At 40.7% G+C, this 26,690-nt stretch overlaps 2 protein-coding genes and 1 long non-coding RNA gene across 6 annotated transcripts in view; 1 reads left to right on the top strand and 2 right to left on the bottom strand.

Moving 5' to 3' along the window:
- The window catches only part of LOC113495872 (trithorax group protein osa), a 32,247-nt gene extending 20,899 nt beyond the window's left edge, over nt 1-11,348 (bottom strand). The window contains exon 1 of the mRNA XM_026874868.1: nt 10,794-11,348. Coding sequence (XP_026730669.1) covers nt 10,794-10,834 — 41 coding nt within the window. The 5' untranslated portion in view covers nt 10,835-11,348. The remainder of the gene's footprint in view (nt 1-10,793) is intronic.
- A 297-nt stretch (nt 11,349-11,645) lies between these two features.
- On the bottom strand, nt 11,646-15,654 carry LOC113496226. Of its 4 annotated transcripts, XR_003400796.1 has the most exons (4): nt 14,281-15,654; nt 13,828-14,106; nt 13,499-13,599; nt 11,646-11,851 (listed from the first exon to the last, which is right to left on the bottom strand). It is a non-coding gene; the product is annotated as an uncharacterized LOC113496226 (long non-coding RNA). The 4 variants fall into 4 exon arrangements; XR_003400794.1 differs by lacking the exon at nt 13,828-14,106 and having other exon boundaries at nt 14,281-15,653; XR_003400797.1 differs by lacking the exon at nt 13,828-14,106 and having other exon boundaries at nt 13,517-13,599; nt 14,281-15,652.
- A 3,799-nt stretch (nt 15,655-19,453) lies between these two features.
- LOC113495795 (zinc finger protein 3-like) lies at nt 19,454-25,297 on the top strand. Its single transcript, XM_026874738.1, has 10 exons — nt 19,454-20,174; nt 20,257-20,360; nt 20,633-21,205; nt 21,447-21,534; nt 21,938-22,058; nt 22,589-22,682; nt 23,123-23,359; nt 23,625-23,759; nt 24,338-24,464; nt 25,153-25,297. Exons 1-9 carry the CDS (start codon nt 20,067-20,069, stop codon nt 24,435-24,437), a joined length of 1,560 nt encoding a protein of 519 aa, XP_026730539.1. The 5' UTR covers nt 19,454-20,066; the 3' UTR covers nt 24,438-24,464; nt 25,153-25,297.
- The last annotated feature ends 1,393 nt before the right edge of the window (nt 25,298-26,690 follow it).

Here is a 26,690-nt window from a genome sequence, read left to right as displayed (position 1 = left end):
CTATTGTTGTATGTACTCGGCGAACATACGTGTGTATAGAATGCTGTGGCTCGCACTTCGCACAAGCAACACAAGCCTGTGCCTGCCATTCGTCGAGCTGGAGTTAAACTCACGTTATAACCCAGTACCGTTAACCTCTTCAGTTCGTCAAAATTTATATGCACAAGTGCAAAAGTACGAAGTCCGCCACTCGGACAAAATTACATGGACGGCACAAAAAAAAACATGGTGTGTGCGTTACTACTGCAAACACCGAGAGTAAATAGATGTTATTTGGGAACGAGAATATGTAGAGTTAAGTTATAAGCTTGTCCGTGTAGGTGTGTAGTGCGGACAGATGCGCTGGTGTTATTGAGTGGCGTGTCGGTCGATGCTATGATAAAGGTTCTGTCCTACAGGCTGACAGGGAGAGCCGGCTCGCTGGGGCGCCGGGGAGGTGACCGGCCGCCCGTAAAAACGAACCCGACCGCTAGCAGCACGCCAGCCGACACACACGTACCTACGTACACTGTACACGTGTACTCTACGTATAGCGAGCTCTAGTGGGAGTGAGCTCCTACTTCGAATACGATTGTTTCAGGATTTCGTTTGTTTCAGCCGCCTCAAGTCCCAGCTGTTTGCAGTGAAACGGTCCCACGATCTCGACAAGTATTCACTTAAATTAATTAAAAATCTTCAAAATGCGGTTAGCTGAACAATATGGTTGGTAAGTAAGTAGGTACGGCACGTATACTATGGATAGGTAGTGAACGCTCGGGTACCTATCTCTGAATAGTTAATTAGGCAAGTATTCGAAGGCGCGACACTGCGTATTTCGTAAATGAGTTTTTGCTCGCAGTCGTTATGTAATTTAGTTGGGGCCAGGCAGCGGGCCGGCAGCGGGTCGGCTGCGGGCCGGCAGCGGCGGCGGCGGGTGGTGTCCGCTGAGCCAGACGCGCGACGTGTCTTGCTCGCCGGGCGCCGCAGCCGCTCGGATCGATGCGGCTCGAGCTGCCGGTACCCACACTTATTAAGTACTCACTAGGTGCCCCTAGTCGCCACCTTGCTGCTGAATATTATATGCGTTAAACGATGTACTGTTGTGCCGCGACGACACGTGGCTAATTGTTTCAGTGACGTGTACCACCATGCCTTGTGTCTCGTGTATTGTTACACCTGTCTCGCTGACCTCGTCATGTGTGCACTATAACTAGGTAACACTATCGCTATAAGTTTACCAATGGAAACAAGGGGAAGAAACTGGGTATCGTCGGATGAGGAATCAGTATCCATAAGACAAGAACGTCATTTTCAGCTTTCAAGGGAACAGATGTAGGAATTTGCTTCAGAAATTTAAATAAGGCTGGCAATCTTATCATCACGAAACATGAGTCCAGGCGAAATAGTCTATCTTCACTTGTTTGGGAGGAATACAAAACAGACGAATAAAATTTTCTAAATGTAAATATTACGACATATAGTATTAACAAGCTTCTCATCTGTTGCAATTTGTATCGTAACGAAGAAGAAGAACCGTGAATGAAAGCGCCTCGTGCATTACACTGGCGTATTGATGTCATCACGAACAGCAAATCCAACAGTTCTTACACGTTCTCATGCTGTTACTACGTATATGAAGCCTCGACTCGACAACTATTACTCTGGCTAACTAAACACATAACAAACATTCTAATTTGCATAACCAACAAAATTATTATTTTTGAAAAAATAGTTATTCATGTCAAGAAATTAAGTTTTTTAGTCAAGTTCAAGTCGGACTTCCATTCACTGGGTGTTCCGCATAAAAAAGCTAAAGATAAACAATTCGGTTGGTCGACGAAAAAGAAGAACCAGTATCAAGAGGAGGACCCTCAAAACTAGTTTCCGTTATTACCCTTTAGGTACGGAATAAACGCTTTTAAAATATGGGCAAGTAACAAACAATAAGGTTACGGATAGCAAGCATGCAGAGCGATGCAAAACATCTCACTTCGAAATAAAGGCCACTTACTTAGGAGCACTAGGGAAGGGGTAACTAAGCAATAAAACATGGATCGCGAGAATTACCAGTATACGCCGACACGGGCGACGCATAAAGTTGCCTATCAGATGCAGACCAGTTTACACTGGAGTTTTTCCATAAAGTAATCCTTAGATAGAACTGGCAAATCGATATATTTTTGTGTAGGATTCACATTCCCGACACACGTGCTCATGACATAACAATACATTTTTTAAGACGCGTATAAAAAGTTAATGTGCTTAATAAACTGTTTCTGAAATGCTCAACAGGTTTTGCGGAACCCTAGACAGCACAAAATAATAATTCTTAGCAGTAGAGTAATAATTAGGTATTCTATAAGTCTACATATTGGGAGGTGTCAGCTCCGCACTCAATGGATGTCGCTTGCAACATTCCTAACATAACGAGTATAACAATACTATGCCGAAACTGTTAGCAAAAACTTTACGCTTTCAACTTCAAATACCGAATATAATTGAAAAAAACTTGGCGAATACTTTTTCATGGTCCGCTGTAAACCTGTTGATATAATAACTTGAATGCTATCATGAAACTTCTGCCGCCGAGGTAACAATGACCCGGCGGAAGGCTGTGAGAAGACACGAGCTGACGACAATATGTTATAAAAAACTATTGTCAAGTATCTTATTTTAATTTCATCAAATTATTACAATTTGGGTAAGTAAAAACCAACGTTTTTCTGCGTTTCAAGAACTTCACAGTGATCTATCTGACAAGATTAATAAGTATTTACTATTTATAATTTTACGCTGCTGCCTAAAACCTGATCAAACTTCTTAACTAGAACTACTTTGAGCTATTTACTTTATTGATAATTACTTAACTGATATCATATCCACCCTTGTGTACATTTCGTGGTACGGCATACACCCTGGTAAGGATGAAGAGAATTTTACCATTTTCATGCATAATTTCAAATTGACACGGCATAGGCTATAAGCCAGCTGCGTCGAAGACATTTACTTTCCGTAGCACATAAGCGAAACGCTCGACATGTTAACAGTTTCGGTTGTTAAGAGGCCTATTTATGAGGCGTGGAGGTAGGCAGAGCAAATAGGCAGATGGCCAGGGTCAGAGCTTAAAAAACAGGTTTCGAGCTCATTAGCAACCGCAAGCACTTGTACGCATGTGAGGTAAGTATCTAGATAGGTACAGTTAAGTATATCTGGTGGCCAAGTAACGAGTCGTCAACTTTGAACAACGAGTAGGTGTGTCTGTGTGCGTGTACCTCGAAGCCGCGAGATCGACGCGCGGACGAATAAATTTGCCTGGCTCCGAGGCTCCGTGGCTGTACGGTTTCCGCTCACAACGGAAAAAGTTTTTATAACTAAGTAGTACAACGTGTGCTCGGGTGTGTCACAATCGTGCTTGATAGAGTAATGTCAAGTATCAAGGCAGGGCTGGTGGCGCGGCGCGGGTGGCGGCGCTGCGAGCAAGCCATAACGTTATTCTATGTCTTTCCTTATTGCCTCGCATCGTCGAGATGTGCGCATTTTATCTCAACGTCTCACACCTAAGAGCAAATTTCATGAAAGAGCTTTTGGGTTCCATTCGCACACCGTGGATTTAAAAAAAAACTCTGTTCCTCGAATATTTTTTTTTTACTTAAGAATCTAAAAACATCATCATCAGTTACCACCAAAATGTATTTAATAATTATAGCGGTTGTTCTTCGAGGACCTGTCGGTAATGACGTCACAGGACAACAGTCGCGGTACCCACGTATGTGCCAGACGGAGCAGGTTCACTCACGTGTACTCCACTCAAAGGTAATCAATATATCATTTGAGTAAACACGTAGTATCATTATAATTGCTTGCAAATAGGAACGAGGCCACAGGTTTTCTGACAAGAATTCTTGTTTGTGTTCACCCATCGTCACCGCGTATCTTTGTGACTAGTAACAAAACGTTCCTAGCTATTTTGTGAGGAACGTCAAAAACATTTTGGAATCGCTTATTCAGTCAGAGAGGTCCCCGCGTGCGTTATTTATCTTTCAGCTATATCAAAGTTCCTCCGCTTCCCCTATTGTTAAATCTCAATGGCGTGTGTCGGTGTCGCCGTGTAATTTGCATGTTCGCATAGCAACCCTACCCACAGGTCAGAGGCCAATGTCTAACGAACACATCGAGCCGCCGCCGCCGCCGCGCGCCGCTGTCGAGACGACGAGAACTCTCGTGCTACGGATCTGTGCGTGTTGGGGTTCTGACCCTTGTAACTTAAAAAAAAGAAACCCTTATGGGATCACTTCATTGTCCGTCGGTACGTCTGTCAGTCAAGATGTCTTTGCTCAGGTAAGCATGGTATTATTTTGATAGTAATTTCAAATACACAGGTAAGGTACGAATCAAACATTTATGTTAATGCAATGAAAAAGGTCATTTATGTTGGTTTCTCCCCTACATTCGGCAAGTAACTCACAATCATAAGGCTGGTACTGGTACTGCCATTAAAAAATACGAAACAGATGGAAATTTTAGAGTTTATTTTATCACACATGTATACATTGATGTTTTGAACAATTTGAACAGAGAAGATAAGGAAAATGAGTACGGAACCCTCTGTAAGCAGGACAGACACGTACTTGTACATTTTATCTGTAAGTACCGTAGCTCGTCCACGTGTAAAACGCTTAGGTAATTGCGATTTCGACACCGAATACTGAGAAAGAGAGGCAAGTTCGAATAGCAAGGCGAATGGGATTCGACTAGCAACGCAGCTGCGTATGAACTAGACAACTTATAGAATGGTTATTCAAAAGTACTCAAGCGGTAGGCGATGGTCCTTTATTATCAAAATAAGCTTAGAATAGATAAATTTATTAAAAAAAGAAAGTGTCCATCTTTACACAGAAGAGCTCGCGGGGTTCCTAGCATTACAGCGAAAGGGCGGTTTTGTTGACAAATTAATTGATCGACGTTTGGCAGCGAGTCGACCGCTGCCGAGGACACCAGCTCTATCTATAGCTCGGCACATTCATACTTTAAGGTCCGTGGAAACACGTCAAGTCTTGCTTATGGGCTAATCATAGCGCCAAGTGGTATCAACACGAGATTTTTTTTACACAGATTAGTCACGTAACGTGTTCGCTACGTCACGAATTACTGAATTTAACGCAACGGACCATAAAATAATTTTAACGGGCTTGTAATTCGTTCCTGCATTTTGCTCGTGTCCGTGTGTTTACTACTGACTCTACTATTTATTTATTTCATTTTTGCAAACATTGCGAAACTAGTATCCGCCATTGCCTGCTCTGTGGTGTAAGGTCACACTGTGTATGTGTGATTTAATAATTCGGATAAACTAACGAGTTTAGTAGCGAGTTAGAAGCGACGTTTATTCGTAAAAGTTTAATATAGAATATGAAAAACCTAAATTACTACGAGCATAATGGGCTGGAGTTGGTTCAATGCAAGTAAATTACGATTTATTGTAAATAATTTCACAATAATGCGTAATAATTTACAAATCTTCACACGTTGAATAATGTCGAGCACGTTGGCATAGGCACCAGGTATCAAAATTTCAACGCTAAAGCGTCTAGCGCTATAAACTGGAAAGGCGGAGGGGCTAAAATGGCTCCCGGTGCACCTGCAAGGCGGAGATATAGGTGCTGCCAGCGCAGGTACACTGGGTACATGTGATGCGTTACACGCGGCTGACACTAATTAGTGCTAAACCAAAGCTGACTCCGCCTATAATTAGTGGTGTAATGTAATACAAGTGCGGCGCTTGTCCGCCTGCAGCGCGGCACCAGCCTGCGCTCCGGCGCCGCGCGGCTAGGCAACACGCATCATACATTTACTAACACTGTCTTTCTCGAGGTAGACATTTCAAACGTTTCGTGTCATCACGTCGTTTTCAAAGAAATTAAACATTTCTAAGAAACGTTAACTTATCCTCAATCATAGTTTATATTTATTTTATTGCGGGATTATTATCATCGTCAATTAATGGCCAGCTTATAAATGATTGTTCTCCTCTATTAATTGCACGCCTCAGATTTATCGAGAGTTGTCGTGGAAAGTTCGCTTTCGGAGTAATTTCATGAGGGTTTACATGGTGCAGTCGATAGTTCCCCGATACAGGCGACTAACGCGAGTGAGCGCGCGGCGCGGCGTTACATTGCGGTGAGTGTGAGCTCGCCTTAAGGGCTCGCCCGCAGCACGCAGGTGCAGCCAATGTGCACTACGTATAGTACGAACACGCCGCTGCAGTAGGTATCTATAGTGAGCGGGTTATAAACAAAGACTTTTTATAGTTATTGGTAACAGGGGAGCGTGTATTAGACGCCGCGCTCGCAGTAGCCAGGTAAACTGCTGACTATAACCTGCGAAACGGACACCGTTCAGTGTGATGTGAATAGCTGCCCACACTGTGCGGCACTTACCTATCCCCTAGTACAGCTGCACTTTGGAAGGACAGTAGCGACACAACAGACAAAACGTTACTTCGGCTAGGAGCGGTTAGCGCATTATGGTAGCACTAGGTGTGCCCGCATTTTACTCGCGGATAAAAAGTTAGGTCTGGGTCGAATATATGGTGTCAGCTACATGTATACCAAATGCTATTAAAATTGGTCGAGCCGTTTAGGTGTATACAGGAACCAAATATTCAAACACGCTCACAAATTTTCCGCTGTAATAAACTTGGGAGTGTGAATGAGATAGTTTGAGCCTGTACCATATTATAATAAAGTATCGCCTATTCAGTTAGAGGGAACTTGCCACATCAAGGCGTGCTTTAATGACGTAGGCACTAGGGAGTATAATCCCAGGAATATATAGTTTTGTGAAGACAATGGGCTGTACGTATCCGTAGGCTAGTGATATAGACGTCACCCTGAAACCGGTGCGGTTGCGAGCGTGTGCACTGCACTGTGATACGGCTCCGGCCGGCCAAGTCATCCGATTTGATTGCTTGGAGACTTTGCTCGAAGCCGACGCCATGACACTCGCATCACGACATCTATACCACGCTATAGCACCGGGGCGAGTACACTACGTAAGAGCTTATTTCGCAGAATTCGACACGCTATACATACATACATACATACATATATTGAACAGCTTTTAAGTTAATACTTTTTTGTTCTCTTTTATCGCGAGGATGCTATTAGCTGGTTAGGACGGCGCGCGGCGGTACACTCTGTTAGAGACATCATTGAAGTTTGTGTAACAATGTTTGGATCATTAGATAATTATTGCATGCAAGCTGTGTGATGCAGTTTGTCTCTTGGGGCGATCAACGAAAATAAAACTTTTTAATTAGCCTTGACCGATAATTTAGCGAAATATGTCGGTCAAGGCAGACATTATTAGTATTTTTGTTAAATGCCCACTATTAGATAAGCGCGGCAGTACGAGAGTACAACTGTAAACACGGCCAGTACAAATGTCCCAACATGAGTTTTTATATGTTTCAATTGTTTTTCTCTGTTATCTGATAAGGAGTGGAGCGCGGCTTATCTGAGGATTTCCTCCATCGCGAGCTGCACGCCTGTTAATCATGGACTGGCAACAATCTTCAACGCGATATCAACGTCGCGTTATAATGATCTTGAAAATAATTAAATATAATTACAACATTCTTTATGCTGAGACTTTTTGTTGATTATCTTAATTTCCCAGAGGACATCAAGTGTCTGACTGTGCTAGTTTGGAACTAACATATATATTTATTTTCAGAAAACAAGTTCTACTACGATTTTATTGCAGTCGGGCATTATTTACAAGAAGACATGAGCACCAATGCTAAATCCAGATACAATATAGTAAGAGAATTCATCAATTAATAAGCCACTTTCATCATATGTATGGGTTAAGCATACTGTTGGTCATAAATTCATTTTTAAAATATAATTACAATTAGAGATAAATTGTAATTAGCTGATTGTGGACTATTCACCTAGTGGAGTCAACCTTATTAAGGATTATTTATGTTTGCTATTGAACCCTAAGACTACACATATAACATCAAGTTCTTCCAATTCATTTATATTTTCTTTCCCCCATTGTCATCATACTGGAACAATGTGTGCATAAATAATAAATATTTTATAAAATAATAGCTATGAATACACAATCATTCAGTTTCTTTTTCATGAATTAGGTGCTAATTTGTTAGAATATGTAAGCTAAGGTAAGGACTGTACAGAACAGTTGACTTCAGTTTTCAATATAAATAGTTGAATTAAACTGGACTAAAATAATAGTTATTATACAAAAAATCATCAAAATTCATACAAATATATAAACAGAAATCAATAACAGATTTGTGTCAATATCTTTGTGAGGCTCAAAACAAGTACCAATCAATGATTGTGGTTAATTAATTAAATGTTAGAGAGAGCTTAGTTCCTGGCAGAGGGGCATCATAAAGGAAAATGATTTGTATAATGTTTATGAGGTTGTATTATCAACAGCATGTCCTCTTCACACTCACCACACATACACACAGCTAGCCGGCATGTGTCATGTTCCACTATATGTACTGAACACAAGGATCAATACAGTTAGCAACACAATTCAAAAGCAAATGACACAAAATGTATAGGTTAATGCTTCAATTAATTATCTTTTATAATTAACCAAAAATCATCAAAAAAGGTTCTATTTCTCACTACTACTTTTATCTGACACTTAGGGATCATAGTATTCTCACAAAGAACTAATAGTATATTATATGACAAATAGTAATACATCAGTAAATAAATGAAACATGTATTAAAATGGTAAGTAAACAGTAGATAAGCCATTGTGTAATGTATAGTAAGCAAACTGTCACAACTGTGAGTAGTGTACATATTGCTGGCTGAGTGTATACAAATAGTGTGTTACTGGTGTAACTCACCCCGCAGCGGGCCCGCCTGGCCCACTAGTGCTCATGGGAGTCAGCACACAGCCCTCACTGCACTGACACCACGTCACAACATCACTGACTACACTGTGTGAGTGCACTGAGCTCACAGACCCTACCATGTTTACACCACTTGATTATTTCATTTGTTTAGTCTGTCAAATGTTATGTCTCAATTGACCATTCAATTGTTTAATGACTATTATAAAGTCTACTACAAATTGTTAATCAATGATTTAAATTATGTTTATTGTATAATGAAGTTAATTCGTCTTAATTGTAAATTAACTGTTACCATTACATACAAATTTTCATACAATATGACTTTCTTGGATATTAATTGTTTATAACTGTAATCACTGCATACTTCTTCATGTTTTCAAACTTTTGAAACTGAAATTGATTGAAAAATTGTTAACAACTATATTATGATAGACACAATAGCCAGATATCAATGTTAGAATAAGACAAATTGTTCAATGTAGCCTGCCAGCCAAATATAACACTGAATCACTGAAGTTTAAAAACTAATTGAAATGCTATAAACTAGCCTGAGTGAGGGAACTATCCAGTTTAACACCATTCAACAAAGAATGCAGAGATAAAACAACTTAGTGTGCAATCATGAGCATGATGTAACTCACTCACTTGAAAACCTGTAGTCCTTCTAGTTTTATCTCTCCTACCAGTTTGTTAATAGTTTGCTAAGCAGGTAAATGACCTGAGTGTAGGTAGGTATGGGGACACAATGCTAACTGTGTGCCAGCCACGAATAGTGCACATCACCTGAGCATGAGGCCGGCTGCTGCTCACATGGACTGCACGGGTTGCTGGGCCACGTCTGCTTCACGCTCACTGTCACAATCACATCCACCACTAATTGAAACTGTTTAATGAGCAATTAACTTGAAATTGCTGTATTTAATAGCTGAGACAACATCATACACACAGAGATCATGCTAGCGGCACACTCTCACAGTCCAAGTCCCCAGTGACACTGTTGCACACACACACTGCCCTGCCAGAGAGCAGTACGGCCTCGGGGCTACGCGGCGATGCTGCGGCGCGCGCCTGCCTCTCCTGACAATCCCAATCACTACCTAACCTCAAAATGCACACTAAAATTAACAATTGACAATCACCCAGATGTTAGCAAAGACAACATATACACATGACATCACCTCCTTCGCGGAGTCGCACGAAATTTCACAAAGAACGCGAACGCTGGCCGTGCGAGGCTAGCAGTATGGATTTGTGGGCAAAATGCTTTGTTTGAGTAGGTAGGTACGTACTCGCAGCCTTCACTGCATATAGCTATAATAATAGGTAGGTAGGCGCGTATGTTAGGTATGTGTAGTGTGTAGTGCACGGGTTATATGCACCTAGCCATAATTCACTCGGGCGTTTGGTGAGCGCCACGGTCGGGCCGCGCGGCCGAGGCCGAGCGCCTCTCGCGCCGCCCTTTGTCTCGGGGGCGGCGCGACAGGTTTCGTGCGCCCCGCAAAAACTGTAAACACGATTCTGATTTACGATCCCGGCTGTCCGAGTCATTCATACGGGTGGCACCGGGGCTGTGCGGGCGGAGGCGGTCACGCTCGGCCGCCGCGCTCGCTGCTCGATCGCTATCAGCGCTGGCCGCGGTCCGCGGTGTCCTCGCCTCGGCTCGCGCGAGCACTAGCGCGAGCGGACGATGCGACCGTTTCGAAATGGCGCAACGCGGAGGCCGTGACGCCGCGACCGCACGAGCGAGAGAATGTCCGCTCGGCGCGAGCGAGAAACGAGCGCGGACGGGCCGTTTCGCAACCTCGGATGGGCTCGCGGGGACCGAAATAATCCACGACGTAAGAACGCGGGCGGAACGACCACGGCACGCTGCAGGCGCTAGGTGCGGGCAAGACGCGATACTCACGGCCTGGCCACTCGCAGCGGGTCAGCAGCGCCGGCGTCCATGGCGCGCCCAGGCCCTGGCCGCGGCCGGGCTCCGGGCCGTCGGCCGAGCGACGCAACACTCTCTCCAATCTCACTCAAAACGCGACGACGAACACCGTCGCATCATCTCGACGACACAGCACATCGACCACAGCACTTCGGTACACGTATAAACACTCCGCGAACGGTGTTTTGTTACATCGGTTGACTTTTCTTTGAAAAATCAATATACATTTTCCCAGAGTTTAGAGATACGGACGAGTCGATGTCCAGCGCAGGTTAGGTGCGTGAAGTTTGCAAGCTTTTTTAGCGCACCGGTGTTACCAACATTTTTTTGCCCATTTTTTGTTTGGGTGTTGTGATTTTTTTGTGTGATTTGCAGCACACTTCAGACTAGTCGCGCAGCGTTGGGTCTTTCATAATACTCGCGTGTCGCGCACAGTGGCGCCATTATTTGAATTTGTAATCTACTAGAGTTTCGTCCGGGTTTTTAAATACAACAAACATTAATAGTGATAAAATTTATTCAGATTATAAATATACATCTACTACAACATGAAATAAACAACATATAAAAATAAATGTAACTACTATTTACAATAATTCTACAAAATAAATTATGAAGATATTACGAAAGGTTTAAGCGCATACCTAGGTACGGTGAAATTATCCAATAAATAATCATAAAAATGTGCTCTTAAAGATGGTGTTGCTTATTTTGTAGAAACAGCGTTTCGGAATTAAGTTGGAGGAGTTGAATCTCACTTTAAGAAAAAAAAGTGAAGAGATCACACCTCCACTTGATCCTTCACGCGTCGTTACTTCATTGTTGTTTCTTTATTGGCAGGAGACAAGACTGGAGCCGGTGGCCGGCGCTGGTGCTGGAGTCAGCGGCTGATGATGCGATGAGGCGGCTCCACGCGTGAGCTGGAAAGATAGATCTGGCAGCACATGGCTCAAACTGTCAAGATCCCCTGTCCAACTCAGACGTGAAGCCTATACTGTGGCAATGGCAGTCTTCAAACTTCAACACGAACTCTGAAAAGCGGAATGAAATATTTATACGACGTCAATGTTTGGTGCGTATTTGTTCAGTGTGGCTATCACAGCGCGCGCGCTTGATACGGAGCCGGCCGACTCGCTATCACTGTTCAAAAAGGTGCGGCTTGTTTTCTCATATGATTTTAAAGAACTCAGCTTTTCCCTATCACGTCAGCGATCCTGCAAAGTTTTGTAGCGAATGTAACAACGATAATTAAAATATAATTTGTTCGTACTCCGAGCGGCAAATTACACGGAGTGGGACAACACATGTGCCATTGGACCACCATATGTTATTACGTAATCATTGTCGTTTTGTATTAACAGTGACACTAATTCTCCGCGAAACAGTCAGTACAACGGCTGGCCGTGGCTTGGGTCTAATCACGAGCAGAAAAATTTACAGTACGCGGAATCTATACAAGTGCCACGTCGACAGCGTCATTGAGGCGTGGTAAGGGTGGTGATATTAGAGCAAAGTTAAGTATCACCGAAATTCCAAAAAATTGAACGACACCTGCAACCACAACAGCGCCTGGTGTCCTTGGTCCCAAGCGGTCCCAGGCGGCGCGGTTCGGGCGTGGGCGCGCGGCCAGCTCCTCCAGCACTAGTTACACACGACCAGCTTGACTTCACAGTCAATCGTAATCACAGCTCACAGTCCGATAGAGACCCGATCGATCGATGGGCTCATATTTATACTTTCGTCGATATCTTTAGATATGATATCGGTGTACTGACACGAGGCACAAACGTCCACCATGATTGTGATAAGATTCGACAGAACGGGGAATCGATTGGCCCCCGTCAGCCGTATCAGGCGCGCAAACACTCCACTCAGCCAATCGGTAAGGTATCGGTGATAACGCGGGCGCGGGCTGGCGGCGCCCCACGCTCGGCCGCGGCGGCGCTCGGGCGACCGGGACCTGCGCCTCCGGCCCGCTATCTGCTGACGACGACAACATCACACACACTACATGTCTTGTTTACACTCGAGATACACCTTTATTACATTATAATTATCTAGCTGCTGACAGATAATTCCATTATTTTCTCATAGCTCCGAGAGAGAAGCGCAAACTGTCAGCCGAACAGATTAGAAATCTCGACGCTTTTATATCTAATGATTCATATTGATAACAATCCTGTCGGTGTCAAGCAGCTAGTTATAAAAACAACCTCGTGAAAGCATTAATTTAAAGACTTGAATTGCATCCCCTTAACTAAGATTTGTAATATAGCGATATTCGAGCAACATGATTCATACCTGCATAAAACGCGAACAGTACAACGTGGCCGATAGTCACCAACCCAGTTAACTAGGATATATGATACGTGGAAGAATTTCGACATTTTAGATAAGGTGGCAGAGGCGCGTATCAAACGGTGTCATTTGATAAGAAACAAGGTGTGTGTTTTCTGGAGCATATCATACACCTGTACAAGTAGGTACCTACACATGTCACACTAATACAAAATATGGATGCATGTGCGTGGGTAAGAAGTCCTATGAATAACAACTACAAAATACATACCATATATGTAATTTCCCTGCCATGATAACTACTATGCAAATGTTTGACAAAATAGCTATAATACTAGCTTAGGGATGATTACAGTAATAAATTATGTTCTAAAACTCACTGGGTATGATATGCTCACCCTGGCTCATCCGTAGATGTCTGATGGAGAATAAAAAAGTAACTTCGTTGTCAAAGAAGTTTGCTCGTCTTATTTTTTTTAATCTGAAAAGAAAATCTATTTTTAGAAACATTTACCACTGCGAGAAAACAATATCTGATAAACAAGAGCAAAAAGAAGTTCTTTTTTTTGTTTGAAATAGCTGATTTTAGAGTCTTAGGCGTTAAGGAAACAATGTAATTAACAGTCCAAACAATGGTTTTAAAATTTAGATTAGGAAATATGATATCTATTCATATCTTTTACTTTATGAGATTGAAAACAAGTTTTACCTATCTACTAGTTCTTGGTGACAAAATGATTTGACAAATAACAAGAAGCACACGTTTATCGTTCTCCTGTGTGAGTCTGCTTTGTGGACTCAAATTTCATATAAAACTTCTTTATACAATATTTAATCAAACAGTATTTTGCACGCCAACGCCGCGCGCGGCAGCAAAGCAAATATTATAGTAAGGAATGTCTTATACTTCATTTGGATTTTTTGGTTCTAAAAATAGGACTATTATGGTACTGCGTAGGTGAAAAGTATTGGAACTAGCTTCTGGAACCTGAAACAAGAAAAAGCCTCGTATCTAGAGCACTTACCCTACGGTGTGCTTTTATCATGGTATCGGGTAATAGAGGACCAGACTGTTCTTTGACTTCATTAGAAGCATTTTAATCTTATACGATTGCGTAAAATAATGATAAAAATTTAATGTCTTTGGATAAAAAGCACTCACATGCAGCAGCCATGACGGTAGAAAATCACTGTCCTGTTTCACAATACCTACTAATAATTAAAAGGAGCCAAAACAGTTAAACTAATACATTTTCTTATTTTAAAATTCTATGCTGCTATTTAACCCATCGCAATGATCAAAAATCAAATATTCCAAATCTTACCAATAAAAAATGGATTGACAAAAGTCAACGACTTTTAATGATTTTTATTTTTACAAAAAAAAATGTTGAAATTTGAAGCAAAGAGGTTTATCAGTGAACGATAAGAGGACCTATTTGTGCAAAGTTTGACGCTCTCACCGCTCTTCTAGGATTTTTTGATGGATGTTCTATTTACAGCGAATGCTTCGTAGAAATTATTATTGAAGTCCAAATTGTGGAGTGTCACGTTTCAGCGTAAACTGATAAGGAGCAAACATTGAGTGTTGATAAAGATTTGTGAACAGGTCCCGGATCTAACACCGTACTTGTAAACATACTAGAAATGTTCCATGGTCACACCAGTACCTGCACACTAGCACTGGGTCCGAATGCCGGTATTTACAATGGCCGATTAATGGAAATTTGACAAAAATGATAGGTACTTTTTGTATTCGTATGAGTAGCCAAAATGCTTAGAAGAATACGAATCAGCCATTGTGAATTCCGGATTTAGGGCCCTGGTATAAAAAAATGTCTTCCTTGGTATATTCAATGATGCAATGATAAAAATATTAATTAAACATCCGATGTTCATATGTGCCAATTACTTTTAAAGAGTCCATCTAAAAAGTCTAAACTTGTAGAAAACCTCATAAATTGTTAAAAACGACTTAAATGATAAGCATGATCTTTTTGGCGAATTAATATCCGGTTAAAATACTATCTGGTAAGTATCAGAAAAAGTTGATTGGAATTTGGATCGTGTCTAGTATTATTTGATCTATTTTGCGTTTACACGACAAGTCTGAATGAAAACATTTTTAACTAATATAATTTTTCCGTAGACACCTGATTGGATTTATTTTATAATACCTACTTCTACACGTTCAGCATAGATAAAACCACACAACACACAACAACAATACTGTGGTAACTATGTACACGATATTCACACTCAACAAGTTTTAAAAGACATAAAACATGTGATGTGTCAATTCAGGTTTGTTGACAACCGGTATCCAGCCGGACCGTTGTAAAGAGAGCGCGGAAACGCAAACGTACAACCATTCATCATAAAACATAAACAAAACAAAGTATGTTACGAGGTAAAATCAATCGATGCAATGTCCGAGTGCTCAGGCGATGAATCAAAACTGCAACAAAATAAGAAACAAAATCGCGAGCAGTATGAATATCGCGGGCGGGCGGGCGGCTTGGGCGGCGCGGCCGGGCGGCCGGGCGGGCGGCCGGAGAGCAGCCGCGGCCGCGAGCCGGGGGTGGGGCGGGCCCGCGCCGCCGCCGCCGCGGCCGTGAACTGGAACTTCGGAAACTTCTGTCGTATTGTGTTTACATTGAACTTTGTTATGTGGGTTAAAGTTAAGCCAGAGTTCACAACGTGTGTGCCGCCCGCTTCACTCGATTGCAAAGTTCACTCAAGTTTGTCGTATCGATTTTCATCTCGTGTTTACCAAATGTTTCAAGGTTGCAGACATTTCTGATATTATAGGTAGAACGATCAGGTGGCATACACATGTCTATACATATGGTATCGGGAGACATCCGGTTGTTCGTCACCATACTTGACTCTCAGTATCAAGCGGCTATATTACACGCGCATTATTGTTTATTGTTCTCTAATTAACTACTATCTATCTATTTCTGAAAACAATGTAATTAAGAGATTCAAAATCAATCAAAAAAATCAATCTTCAGAATCAACAAAACAAAAATTACTAGCGGATTTCTAGTCCTGTTTTTAAACGTTTTTTTTTCAATTACAAAAAAACTCGCATCGGGTTTTGTAAATGGTTTCAGCTTGGGCCCATTTGTTGATAAGGTATTTGTCGCGGGGATGCGGTGGAAGTGCGGCCCGGGCGCAAGCAGGCCTGACATCCTCTGTGACGTCACCGAATGCCGACCTCTCTTCACCGCACACATATTTCCATACAATAATACATTTACAGATGTTTCCATATGCATGGCATAAATTATAGAGATTCGTGTCGAGTTTACCATTTTTGTCGTGAGAATTATTTTATTACAATTTCTTGTTTTCATTACAATTAAACTGGTTTTGTGAGAACTGATGTTGTTTGTTTAATTCTTCAGTTTTGTATTAGAGTTCTTATTGCAGGGATGAGGACTGCAACTATTTTGGAAAACGTGGCACTTAATACGCTGCCGCGCTGCTACAGCAGATGTTTACTGAAGATATAGATGATGATCACACATTGATGTTAACTATAGCAGATTCAAAACCTTTAACCCGTCATGTTTTAGATAAAGTCCATAAAACTGAACTATTAAACGACTGTACTTTTAAAGAGTTACAACAGATCCGTGCCATATATCAACAAGTAAGTTACATATATGTATGTGTTAATTTCGCGAATTAAATAAGTCGCAGTAGTGCTATTAGTGTTTGTGGGCAAGCGCACGTAGCGCCGGTCCCGGGCGCGTATCGCAGATAGCGGCCACACCTGCGCCTATTTCCCTTATCACCGCCCTACACAGGTCCCTGATAAACTTTCTCGAAATTAGTTTTTCGGCCAGGTTGACTGTTGTATAAATACTCAACACAAACCTTATTTGTTTCAAAATAACACCACATTTATTACAGCAGTATGTTACCATATCTTATCACAATTTAATAGATAGAACTAATCTTAGCCCAAATATGATTAGGAAGGTACTCTGTCCACGTACGCTCTTACTCATTCGATTGGTAGTTAACTGGTAAGTCGGCCTCGAAAGTGATTACTCATTTAGTATTTGAGTCTGATCAAAAGGACATCAATACTTGGGTACAACTTGAAGTACCTACTTCAAGTAGGTCTCATAAACCAAGTCTAGGTAGACTTTGCGGCAACTACCGGCAGAAGTTTTGAACGTCTTATACAAAGGAAAAGCTTAGGTTTAGATGTAGTGAGTACCTAATATTATGATGACCAAGTTGGTGCAGCTAATCGTAATACAGATATGTTTTGTCACTTGCTTTACGAACAAATAATATTAAAATAATGTTATCTGAATAGTATGCTTTATCAATGCTAAGAATAGACAAGCACTTAGTGCTACGTTATTACGAGTAGTATTGTGCTGCGGGCTGTCAAGGTCCTCGCGCCGTCATGGCGTCAGCGAGTCAGAGCACACTTCACTGTAAATACCTAACATAAGTTCAACCGTTTTAAATGACTTGCTTAGCTATGATTTTTTGGCTCAAGGTTTGCATTACATTCGGTTTCGTCTTTCTTAGCAAGTGTCACCAGACTCACCAAGCTTGTCGGTTGTGAGATGTCTGCTGAGGTCGACACCAATAGCAAATGTGTCAAATTAGAGGGAAGACATTCTTACTATTACCGTAATTAGTGCCTGACGTGGATTTTTAATTATCTATATCTATATCTATATCTATATATATACTAATATATAAAGCTGAAGAGTTTGTTTGTTTGTTTGAACGCGCTAATCTCAGGAACTACTGCGCCAAATTGAAAAATTCTTTTTATGTTGAATAGACCATTCATCGAGGAAGGCTTTAGGCTATAAACCATTACGCTGCGACTAATAGGAGCGAAGATAGGTACAATGGAAAATGGGGAAAAAACAGGGCAGGTATAAATTATAACTTATATCTTCTACCCACGGGAACGAAGTCGCGGGCAGCAGCTAGTTCTTGATATAGGCTCCGAGCATCAAGGGATGAATAGCATTAATAAAGTTTTAGGTACCTTAGTATTTACTACTAAGTAGCAACAATTATCGGCTTTGGTTATGACATAACAAATAACAAGAAATTGTTTATTATTACGAATGACATCATTTTCGTAGAAAACTTTGTCTCAGTTTAAGAATGTAACCAGCGCTGGTGTTGATGGTGAAATTGAGCGACGTTCGTGAGCTGAGCTAATAGTATAGATTCTATGAAATTAGCTATACTTTTATAACAACAACATCCCTATATCTAAAAAATCTTCTCAGTTAGAGCAAAATCCAAAAAATATAATTGTATACCTGTCTAGAAAATCACGACGCGAGAAGGGGATAGATCTTTCGATGATGAATGAAAAACACTTATATATGTTGATACAGTATGCAGGCAGGAGATTATTATGTCATCAGATGACTAGACATTATTGCTCACTATGTGAGCACTCCTTAACGATAGTTACCCTCAGAGCCTCTCATATCTGAAACTTGCGATTAATTCATTGACCTTCAAAATACTAAGTATGTTTTAGTGAAATACAACAAGAAGTTACTTTCTTAAAAAAAAAAGAAAGATTTGCCTGCAATTATTATCTAATCTGAAATGTTTTCCAGGATTCTTTTCCTCGTGACTCTAAGTAGAATTAAAAGAATAGCGATGTGGACAATTTCATGGAATCATTCGTTTAGAACAGCTAGGATTTACGATTCAAGGGCTAGGTTTTGGTTAACAAAGAAATCGTCGTTATGTGTCCAGAAATGATGACCTGTGTATGCCGCAGAATAGAGTTTTGGTGGCCCTTGTATATCTATCAGTAGCGGCTTATGATGTGGCCTGTCAGTCAGCTCCCTGCTGGAACTACTACTAGTAATAGCTAGACTTGTATTAAGTGGTTATCAAGTGAACATATAAACGTATGCAGCGTCACTTTGTACCTCGGCTTTATCTCGTTTTTTACACTTTATTTGCTGAAGGCGCACGATAAAGATAAAGATAAGTGGCAGTCAACGCTTTTATCGCGAGCTATCGCGCGAATACTACTCGCTTCAGGAAGTTATGCCAGCCGACTCTAATGTCACTATATTCAATATTCTTCTATTACAGTTTGTTACAACAATTAATGTATTTTTTTATGATCATATAAAACAATTACGTAATCAAAGCGAATTATTTCCTAACTCAGAAGAGATAAAACTGAATATACGCACTGGTTTGAACTATTGCCGTGCCTATTAGTCAGCTACGTTTTTTAAAATTCCTCGTAATCTAAAAAATGTATCTAGCTACTGAACTTTCGATGATAATCAATTCATAACAATTAATAAAAAAAACACTCCAGCAGTTCTTGAGCTATGATGTCAAAGACAGGCCTTATGACACCTTTATATTTGCTCGGGGGAAAAAAAATAAAATACTTAAGGACTTATAGACACTCTCAAGAATTGTGTTGCTCAGCATTGACCAGCACACAAAAAAAAGAAACAAAATGTATATACTTTCTTTGTTTATTGATTGATTGACCTATTTTAACACTAAATAGCTATTTACACCTAAATGTAGTCTAACAATGTCAAAAATAACTTCAAGAACTTCTAACATAAAGTTAGCAGCACATCGGGAAACTTCTCAATGTTGTGAATATTAGCAATTTAACTGAAGTAAGTTAACTTTACAAACATTGTGTTCATTAATCAAAAGTTTGGCGCAGCGCCTCACATCCTCCAACTCCGCCTCCGCCCACCCCTGCTCCTTTACAAACATATCTATACAACATAGATTTTCTGTTTTAGGTCTTTCACAATTCTGCTATTTTACTTGGCAACCCAAGAATGGAAAAGGTCAATATTTGACAAATGGCTGAGCTATCTGGCTATCTGTCACTTTCCTGTGGAATAAACATCACACATAGATCGTTTATTTACTTTTTAAAATATAATGGATGAAATCTGTCGATTATGTTGTTCTACAAAGTTTGTAAATAATAGTATATTTGATGAGGAAAATGCCCTATATCTTAAAATGTCGTTATATTTACCGATAAAGGTAATATTTGTTGATGTGTATTTACGTTTCTCATGTGATATTTTAACCTCTGTGATTTGACGATTTCGGTGTTTAATTTTAGGTATTTAAGAATGATCGTCTCCCGCAGAAGGTCTGTGACAAATGCAGCTGTAAAGTGAACGACTTTTATCAGTTTTGTAACGAAACTATCGAAGTTCAAAACAGGTGAGTTCTGTGTTCATGTAACTGCGCCAGTAAAACCGGTGTACTTATCTTAATTTATTTAAACTGTTTCTTAGTAGTTCTAGGGAAAGCTAATGTTAATTGACAATAGAATTAATGCATGGAATACTTTCAATGATTTAGGAACCAGTTGATTACTTCTAGAACAGAACACTGTTTTTCATTTAAAACAAACATTCACAATAGTTTGCTCCCTCAGCAACTGCTATGTTTGTTACCAAACTTATATTAAGAGATATGCTAAATGCTTCCAGATTACGTGGTGTCCTGCTCTCTTCAGAGAGCTATGCAGATGAGTCTGTAGATCTCACACTTGTAAAGCAGTGCGAGTCCCCTCCCCCCGGCAACACATACACAGCTCACTGTGAGAGAAGCACGCAGACAGACAGCCCCCATACCACCTATGACAGTTATGTTGTCACACAAATCAAAGAGGAACCTAATGTTCCACTGTCACCCGTCAAGAAAGAGGAAGAAAACCATAACAGTATAGACTCTGATCACTTTGATGAGCAGTCCTCAGACAGTGAAGACGTATCATTAATTAATTTAAAAAAGAAAAAGAGTAAAAAGGCTGGAGTGAATGGAGTCAGTACTGAGAAGCGAGGTCGGAAGAAAAAGGATGACATAAAAGACTTGGAGGTGCTGATGAAGTCCCTGCCGGAAGCCACTCTCAGCCTGGTGAGCAAGGAGCAGGTGTCAGACACACTCAGCACCATCAAGGAGGAGCTAGAGGAGCCCGGGCTGCTGCAGGAGATGGACACCTTCCACTGCTGCGTGTGCTTCATAACATGCTACAGGCGGAGTGATATGTTGAAGCATTACAGGTAACTGTTGGCTCTGATCAGCTATTTGTTACTTACACTAAACACATTCAAAAGGATTCAATATTGGCTGTTTAATATGTTCAATGATATGAACTGAAAATTAAGTCTATGTATGCTTTTGTTGTATTTTAAAAACTATTACAGCAGAAGCTTGTAGCCAAAATGTGTTTATTTTGTACAAGCACTGTACATTGGGTCGAGTAGGGTGTTGGCAGGCTGTACAGTGTCCCTCATGCTGCAGACAGCACGCGGCGGAGTCCCCGGGCGAGGCGCCGCCGCAGCCGCCGCCGCCCGCCGCCGGCCCGCTGCGCTGCTCGCGCTGCCAGAAGGTACGCCGAGCTGCCGTCATACATGTGATGGCCAAGGCTGCAGCAGTAATAGATTTGTGGAGGACTGACAGGCATCTGACTCAGATAATTTAATAATCAATTGTCACAATTCTGAAACCTTATTTGAGCAAGTATGGCGGTCAGAAATTATTCTTCTTCTTATTTACATTGAGAAAGTTATTTTTTCCAGCTTTTGGTACATAACACTCAAAAATTATACAATTAAATTTAAACGATACATGTACTTTGTGCCTGAAATGTTAGTATGGTATCATAGTTAACTCGGTCGTGTTTATCGGTAGCTCATGATTAAAGACTTGGGTCTGAAACTGGACCACTGATCCCGGTGGAAACATTGTATAACCTTCTGCCAGTTACATTATAGTACCTGTGGTTGTGTCAGGGCGTGTCGCAGTCGGAGTGGGCGAGTCACTGGGCGCGACACTGGGCGCGGGACCGGCGCCCCTACCGCTGCGCGCTCTGCGAGAAGACCTTCCGCGACCCGCGACAGATACTCAAGCACGGTACGCACCATTACACTAACATAATGATACTCAACAGTACCCTAATTCATTTACTCTACCCGTTTCCTAATGCTCCACCTGTGGAGTGGAAGCAGTTAATAAGCTAATGTGCCAACTAAGTGTTGAGGTACATTTTTATTATTAAAATGGTAAAGCTGAGGGAATTCCCATGACGCTTGGGTAAATTGATACGATGACACGAAGAAAGGAAGAAAATGTTGGCCGATTTAATCGAAAGGATAAATCAATGTATTTTTTATTCAATTACAATAACTAAAATAATTCCTCTGTAACAGCAGTTTTAATATAACACAAACAAGGCAAGCAGCGCCATCTAGTAAAAATATGAGTAAACGATAATTGTTCGATTTGAGACAAAATGACCTCACATAGATATAAAAATAGCGCAAAATTTGTATTGTAAGTCAATTATTGGTGATCCTAGTAAAGAATTTTTGTATATTGTTTAATTGTGTATGTTTATTTTTGGTTATTGATTTTAATGAGTTATGTATGTGTGTTATGTACAGCGACGACGCACAACTTCGAGGAGGGCGTGAGCTCGGAGCCGGCCAACAAGCGCTTCGTGTGTGACCTGTGTCCCGAGGGGTTCGTGTACATGCGGTTAGTACACTCAGCCTTTTATATTTCTTCACAAATTACTTAAACGAAACTTTATATAATTTGGTCCCAATTTCTTTTCTCGGAATACAAATTGTCTTCTATAGATAAGGTTTTGATTTCTACTTAGGATATAGATAAGTTAAAGTTTGAAAAACGTTAAAAACTTTTCAATTAAAGTCGAGTACATCATAGATTTTGCGTTAAGATAGCCGAGTGGTTGAGGTCACCATGCTAAACTTATACTCGACGTGCCGTGGGTTCGATCCTCGCGAAGTAAAAGCGTTTGTGTGATCCACGGATGTAAATGTTGTCCTCTGCGTCTTATCTTGTCTGCGTTTGTCTTTGTGTATGTGAATTGAATGTTTGTCAAACCCCCTGCGACCTTATAGTGGGAGTCGTTTTGTATGAATAAGCAAGTGTTGTATGTGTGTGCGCGGCAGGTCGCTGCTGTCGCACCGCACCCGCTCGCACCCGGAGGCGGCGGGTCGCGCCCTCTCGCTCCGCTGCGGGCTGTGCGCGCGCCAGTTCTCGCACGTCAACTCGCTGCGGCGGCACCTGCGCTCGCACTCGGGCGAGAGGAACTTCCTCTGCAACGTCTGCGGGAAGGCGCTCTCCTCGCGCGAGCATCTCAAGTTCCACATCCGCATCCACACCGGCTACAAGCCCAACGTCTGCAAGTACGTAGTGCACATATAAATAACCTAATATTTTAATCTTACTTAAATTTTAGTTGTACATCTTTATTGAAATTCACGAGTATTCACACTAGATGGCACATTAGTATTTAAAAATCTATAGTTTAATTGTATACCTGCTTGTTAGACTATTATAATATTGATCGTTCGATATACATAAGAAAAATAAATGCTTACAAACTATTCAAGTAAACTTTATCATGTAAGACTATACTTTAGTCGCTACACAGTGTGTCGTGTGTCGCAGGACGTGCGGCAAGGGCTTCGTGAAGAAGTGCAACCTGACGCTGCACGAGCGCGTGCACTCGGGGGAGAAGCCTCACGTGTGCTCGCACTGCGGGAAGGCCTTCAGCCAGCGGTCCACGCTCGTCATACACGAACGGTGAGGCCTGTGAACAGTCATACATCGGTACTACATTATTATCAGGACGTTGTAATCTACTGCTGGATATAAGACTCTTTTTTTCGAGTTGCGGGGGATCTCACAATCATACAAATCACATGCACAAGACATCCAGACTCAGAACAAGCATTCGTGGATCACACAAAGGCTTATTCTACGCGGGAATCGAACCAGCGACTCATCGCGCACAGTTGGTTTGGCCTGGTGACCTCATCCACTCGGCTATCCGTGCAGTTAAATGTCAAATGGTTTCACTGTTACATTTAACATCCTGATAATAATACATATCAAATGCAGTTAGACCATTAATCTCCCTTCTTAAAGAAAGATAAAGTCCTATCCGTCTGTCGCCAGGTTATATCTCATGAACTGTGATAGCAGGCAGCACAGATGATAGAGTTTGGTTTCTGCTTTAACAACAAATACTATTACAGTAGTCATACATTTGTTTTTATTAACCTATTTGTACAAAACCCTCCTCAATGTCACAACTCCAACTTATTTATAGTTGATGTTTTAAAACCAAATCAATATAAAGTGTATGTCCGGTGTCCCAGCTACCACAGCGGCGCGCGGCCCTACTCGTGCGGCCTGTGCGGGCGCGGCTTCGTGGCCAAGGGACTGCTCTCCATGCATCTCAAGACCACCTGCATCTAGCCAGCACACTGCCACTGCGATGTCCAGGTACGTCAAAAGATAAACAATCTGATAATATAGGTAGTAAATCTAAAGGAACACAATGATTCAATCTCTGCAATCAATCTGCGTAACTCTTATGTATGAATGGGTATATAATATGTGCAATCGAATTCTACTAAATACCGTATTTTACATGAAACGACTACTTATCAGACTAGCACAACCCATTCATCTCGAAATAACACAGTATAAGTAGAAAATTATACTGCATATCACTATACTGTAGAAATATGACTGGATGAAACTATAATACAGTACCCAGTTACCCAGTATTTACAAGAATTGCTCAAGCATTTATATCTTTGATAAAAATTGTACAGCATTAGCCATACACAAAACAAGTGACAACAAGAACAATAACACAGAAAGATGTTGTCACTCAGTATGTTCACAAACATTTTTGTCTTCCATATTATCAGCAAAGAGATCTAAACTCGGGGTGGTGTTCACGAGCGCGTTGAGCAACTAAAACCGGCACGCTATGGGCAAGGTGGATGGAGCTACTGTTTTGCACTGTCCCATACATTAAATACTTTATATTTTATTCTAGCTGTCTGGCTGATGTCACAAAAAATACATTTTAACTATAAAATTAAAGATAAAGTAAAACAATTTTTCGAATTAAGTTAGGATGTGCAATAAACATTTCTGATAAATTATTATTACTTTCCAGGTGTGTCTGCACAGCGGAGCCGCGCGGCCAGACTGATGTATGTAGTGTGTACATACCGCGCACATGTGTGTGTACACCAACACACCGACTTGTGATATGTAGTCTAATCCTGTTATATGTTCCTGCCCGTACATGCACTCGTTATGAAAAGCCTCCCCGTACTAACTAGGCAACATATAACTTATATGCAGAAGAAAAATGGGATACTATGATTTTAGTAATGTAATTTGTCTTGAATAACGTCAATCGAGTCCCACTAAGATTAGTACCATATCTTTGTAGACTTCAAAATGCTCTCGTAACCTTGTACCACTTGCTTGATAATCAAGGTCGGAATATATACAGAATATCACAAAATATAAAATTCACAAAATTTGAGTCAATTGTATCATATATTCTTAGTAAATGTTTAAAGATTTACCTGAATTACTTCTTGTCCATTAGTTAAAATATATGGAGTAATTTATATTCTGTTCTAGATCAGATTTCCTAAAGGCTCTTTCCTAAAATAATTGAATTAAGTAAAATCTTCTCTGCTGTAAGGCGGGTTCATAATGATTATTTTACGCGTATTTATCGAATCGCGATCCCGCTGCCGAGTCAGCTCATGATTAATAAATAATGAATAGATTTATAAATACTATATTTATAAATAAAATCGGTCCGTTTTTATAATTGTAAATTGCTTTGTCATCGGGTTTGAAGCTACGCTGAAAATTTCAGCTTGCTAGCTTATCGGGAAGTGTTTCAAAATTGAGGCGCAAAAATCTAACCGGAACGACAAACAAACATACAAACAAGAAAGTGAGTGTATAAAGTCGTGGGAAAAACTACGGTTGAGTCCGACACTAGTCGAGCTATCCTGATAAATACGCGTGAATTAAATAAGTAATATTACAGCGGAGAGCTGAAAATTATTGCTCACAAAGAAAACTTCAGTGAGAAGCTTGTGTGTGAATAAATACAAATTACAAGTATGTAAATATAGATAAGTTGATGGCCAGTAATTGAAGAAGTAAGTTAGTGATATGAAAAATTTTGAACTAAAATTATAGACTCCTATTCGTCTATGTACCAGACTAACCAATGAGTGCAACATTCATAAACAATCTATTTCGTCTTGTTGTAAAGACGTTGGATCAGTATACCCACTGCGGGTCGTGGTCCACATTTCATATAATAGGGAATTTGATTTAATCTAATAATATAAATGTGTATAGTCCGTCAGACAGATTTCCATAAAATAATGGATTATGGTTATTATATTTTCCATTTTATCACATCATGAGGAAATGAGTAAAATAAAAAGCACTTAAGTGTAGTAGTGGGGGCTAAAAACATCACTTGCTAGCAAAAAGCGTACTGGTACTTTACGAGATAAAATAAAAAACGCTTATACAATATTTTTTGGAATTCAAATCAACAAAAAATACTTTTTGTTTAGTCAAATACCCTATTATCTGGTGTTCTCTTGCGCCTGGCTGTCGCTATCTCGTGACAGTAATAAGTTATCGTATTCTGCCACTCTCTGAATGGTT

The sequence above is a fragment of the Trichoplusia ni genome, chromosome 7 (assembly GCF_003590095.1).
Source record: "Trichoplusia ni isolate ovarian cell line Hi5 chromosome 7, tn1, whole genome shotgun sequence".
NCBI lineage: Eukaryota > Metazoa > Arthropoda > Insecta > Lepidoptera > Noctuidae > Trichoplusia > Trichoplusia ni.
Note: the sequence above shows the minus strand (reverse complement) of the source record. Positions and strands in the feature narration are given on the sequence as shown.

Excerpts from the sequence above, each read along its gene's own strand:
- LOC113495795 (XM_026874738.1), top strand. The coding sequence starts at position 20,067 with ATGGATGAAATCTGTCGATTATGTTGTTCTACAAAGTTTGTAAATAAT. Across the intron at positions 20,175-20,256 it reads CGTTATATTTACCGATAAAG|GTATTTAAGAATGATCGTCT; the intron begins GTAATATTTGTT and ends GTTTAATTTTAG. Across the intron at positions 22,059-22,588 it reads GCGACAGATACTCAAGCACG|CGACGACGCACAACTTCGAG; the intron begins GTACGCACCATT and ends TGTTATGTACAG.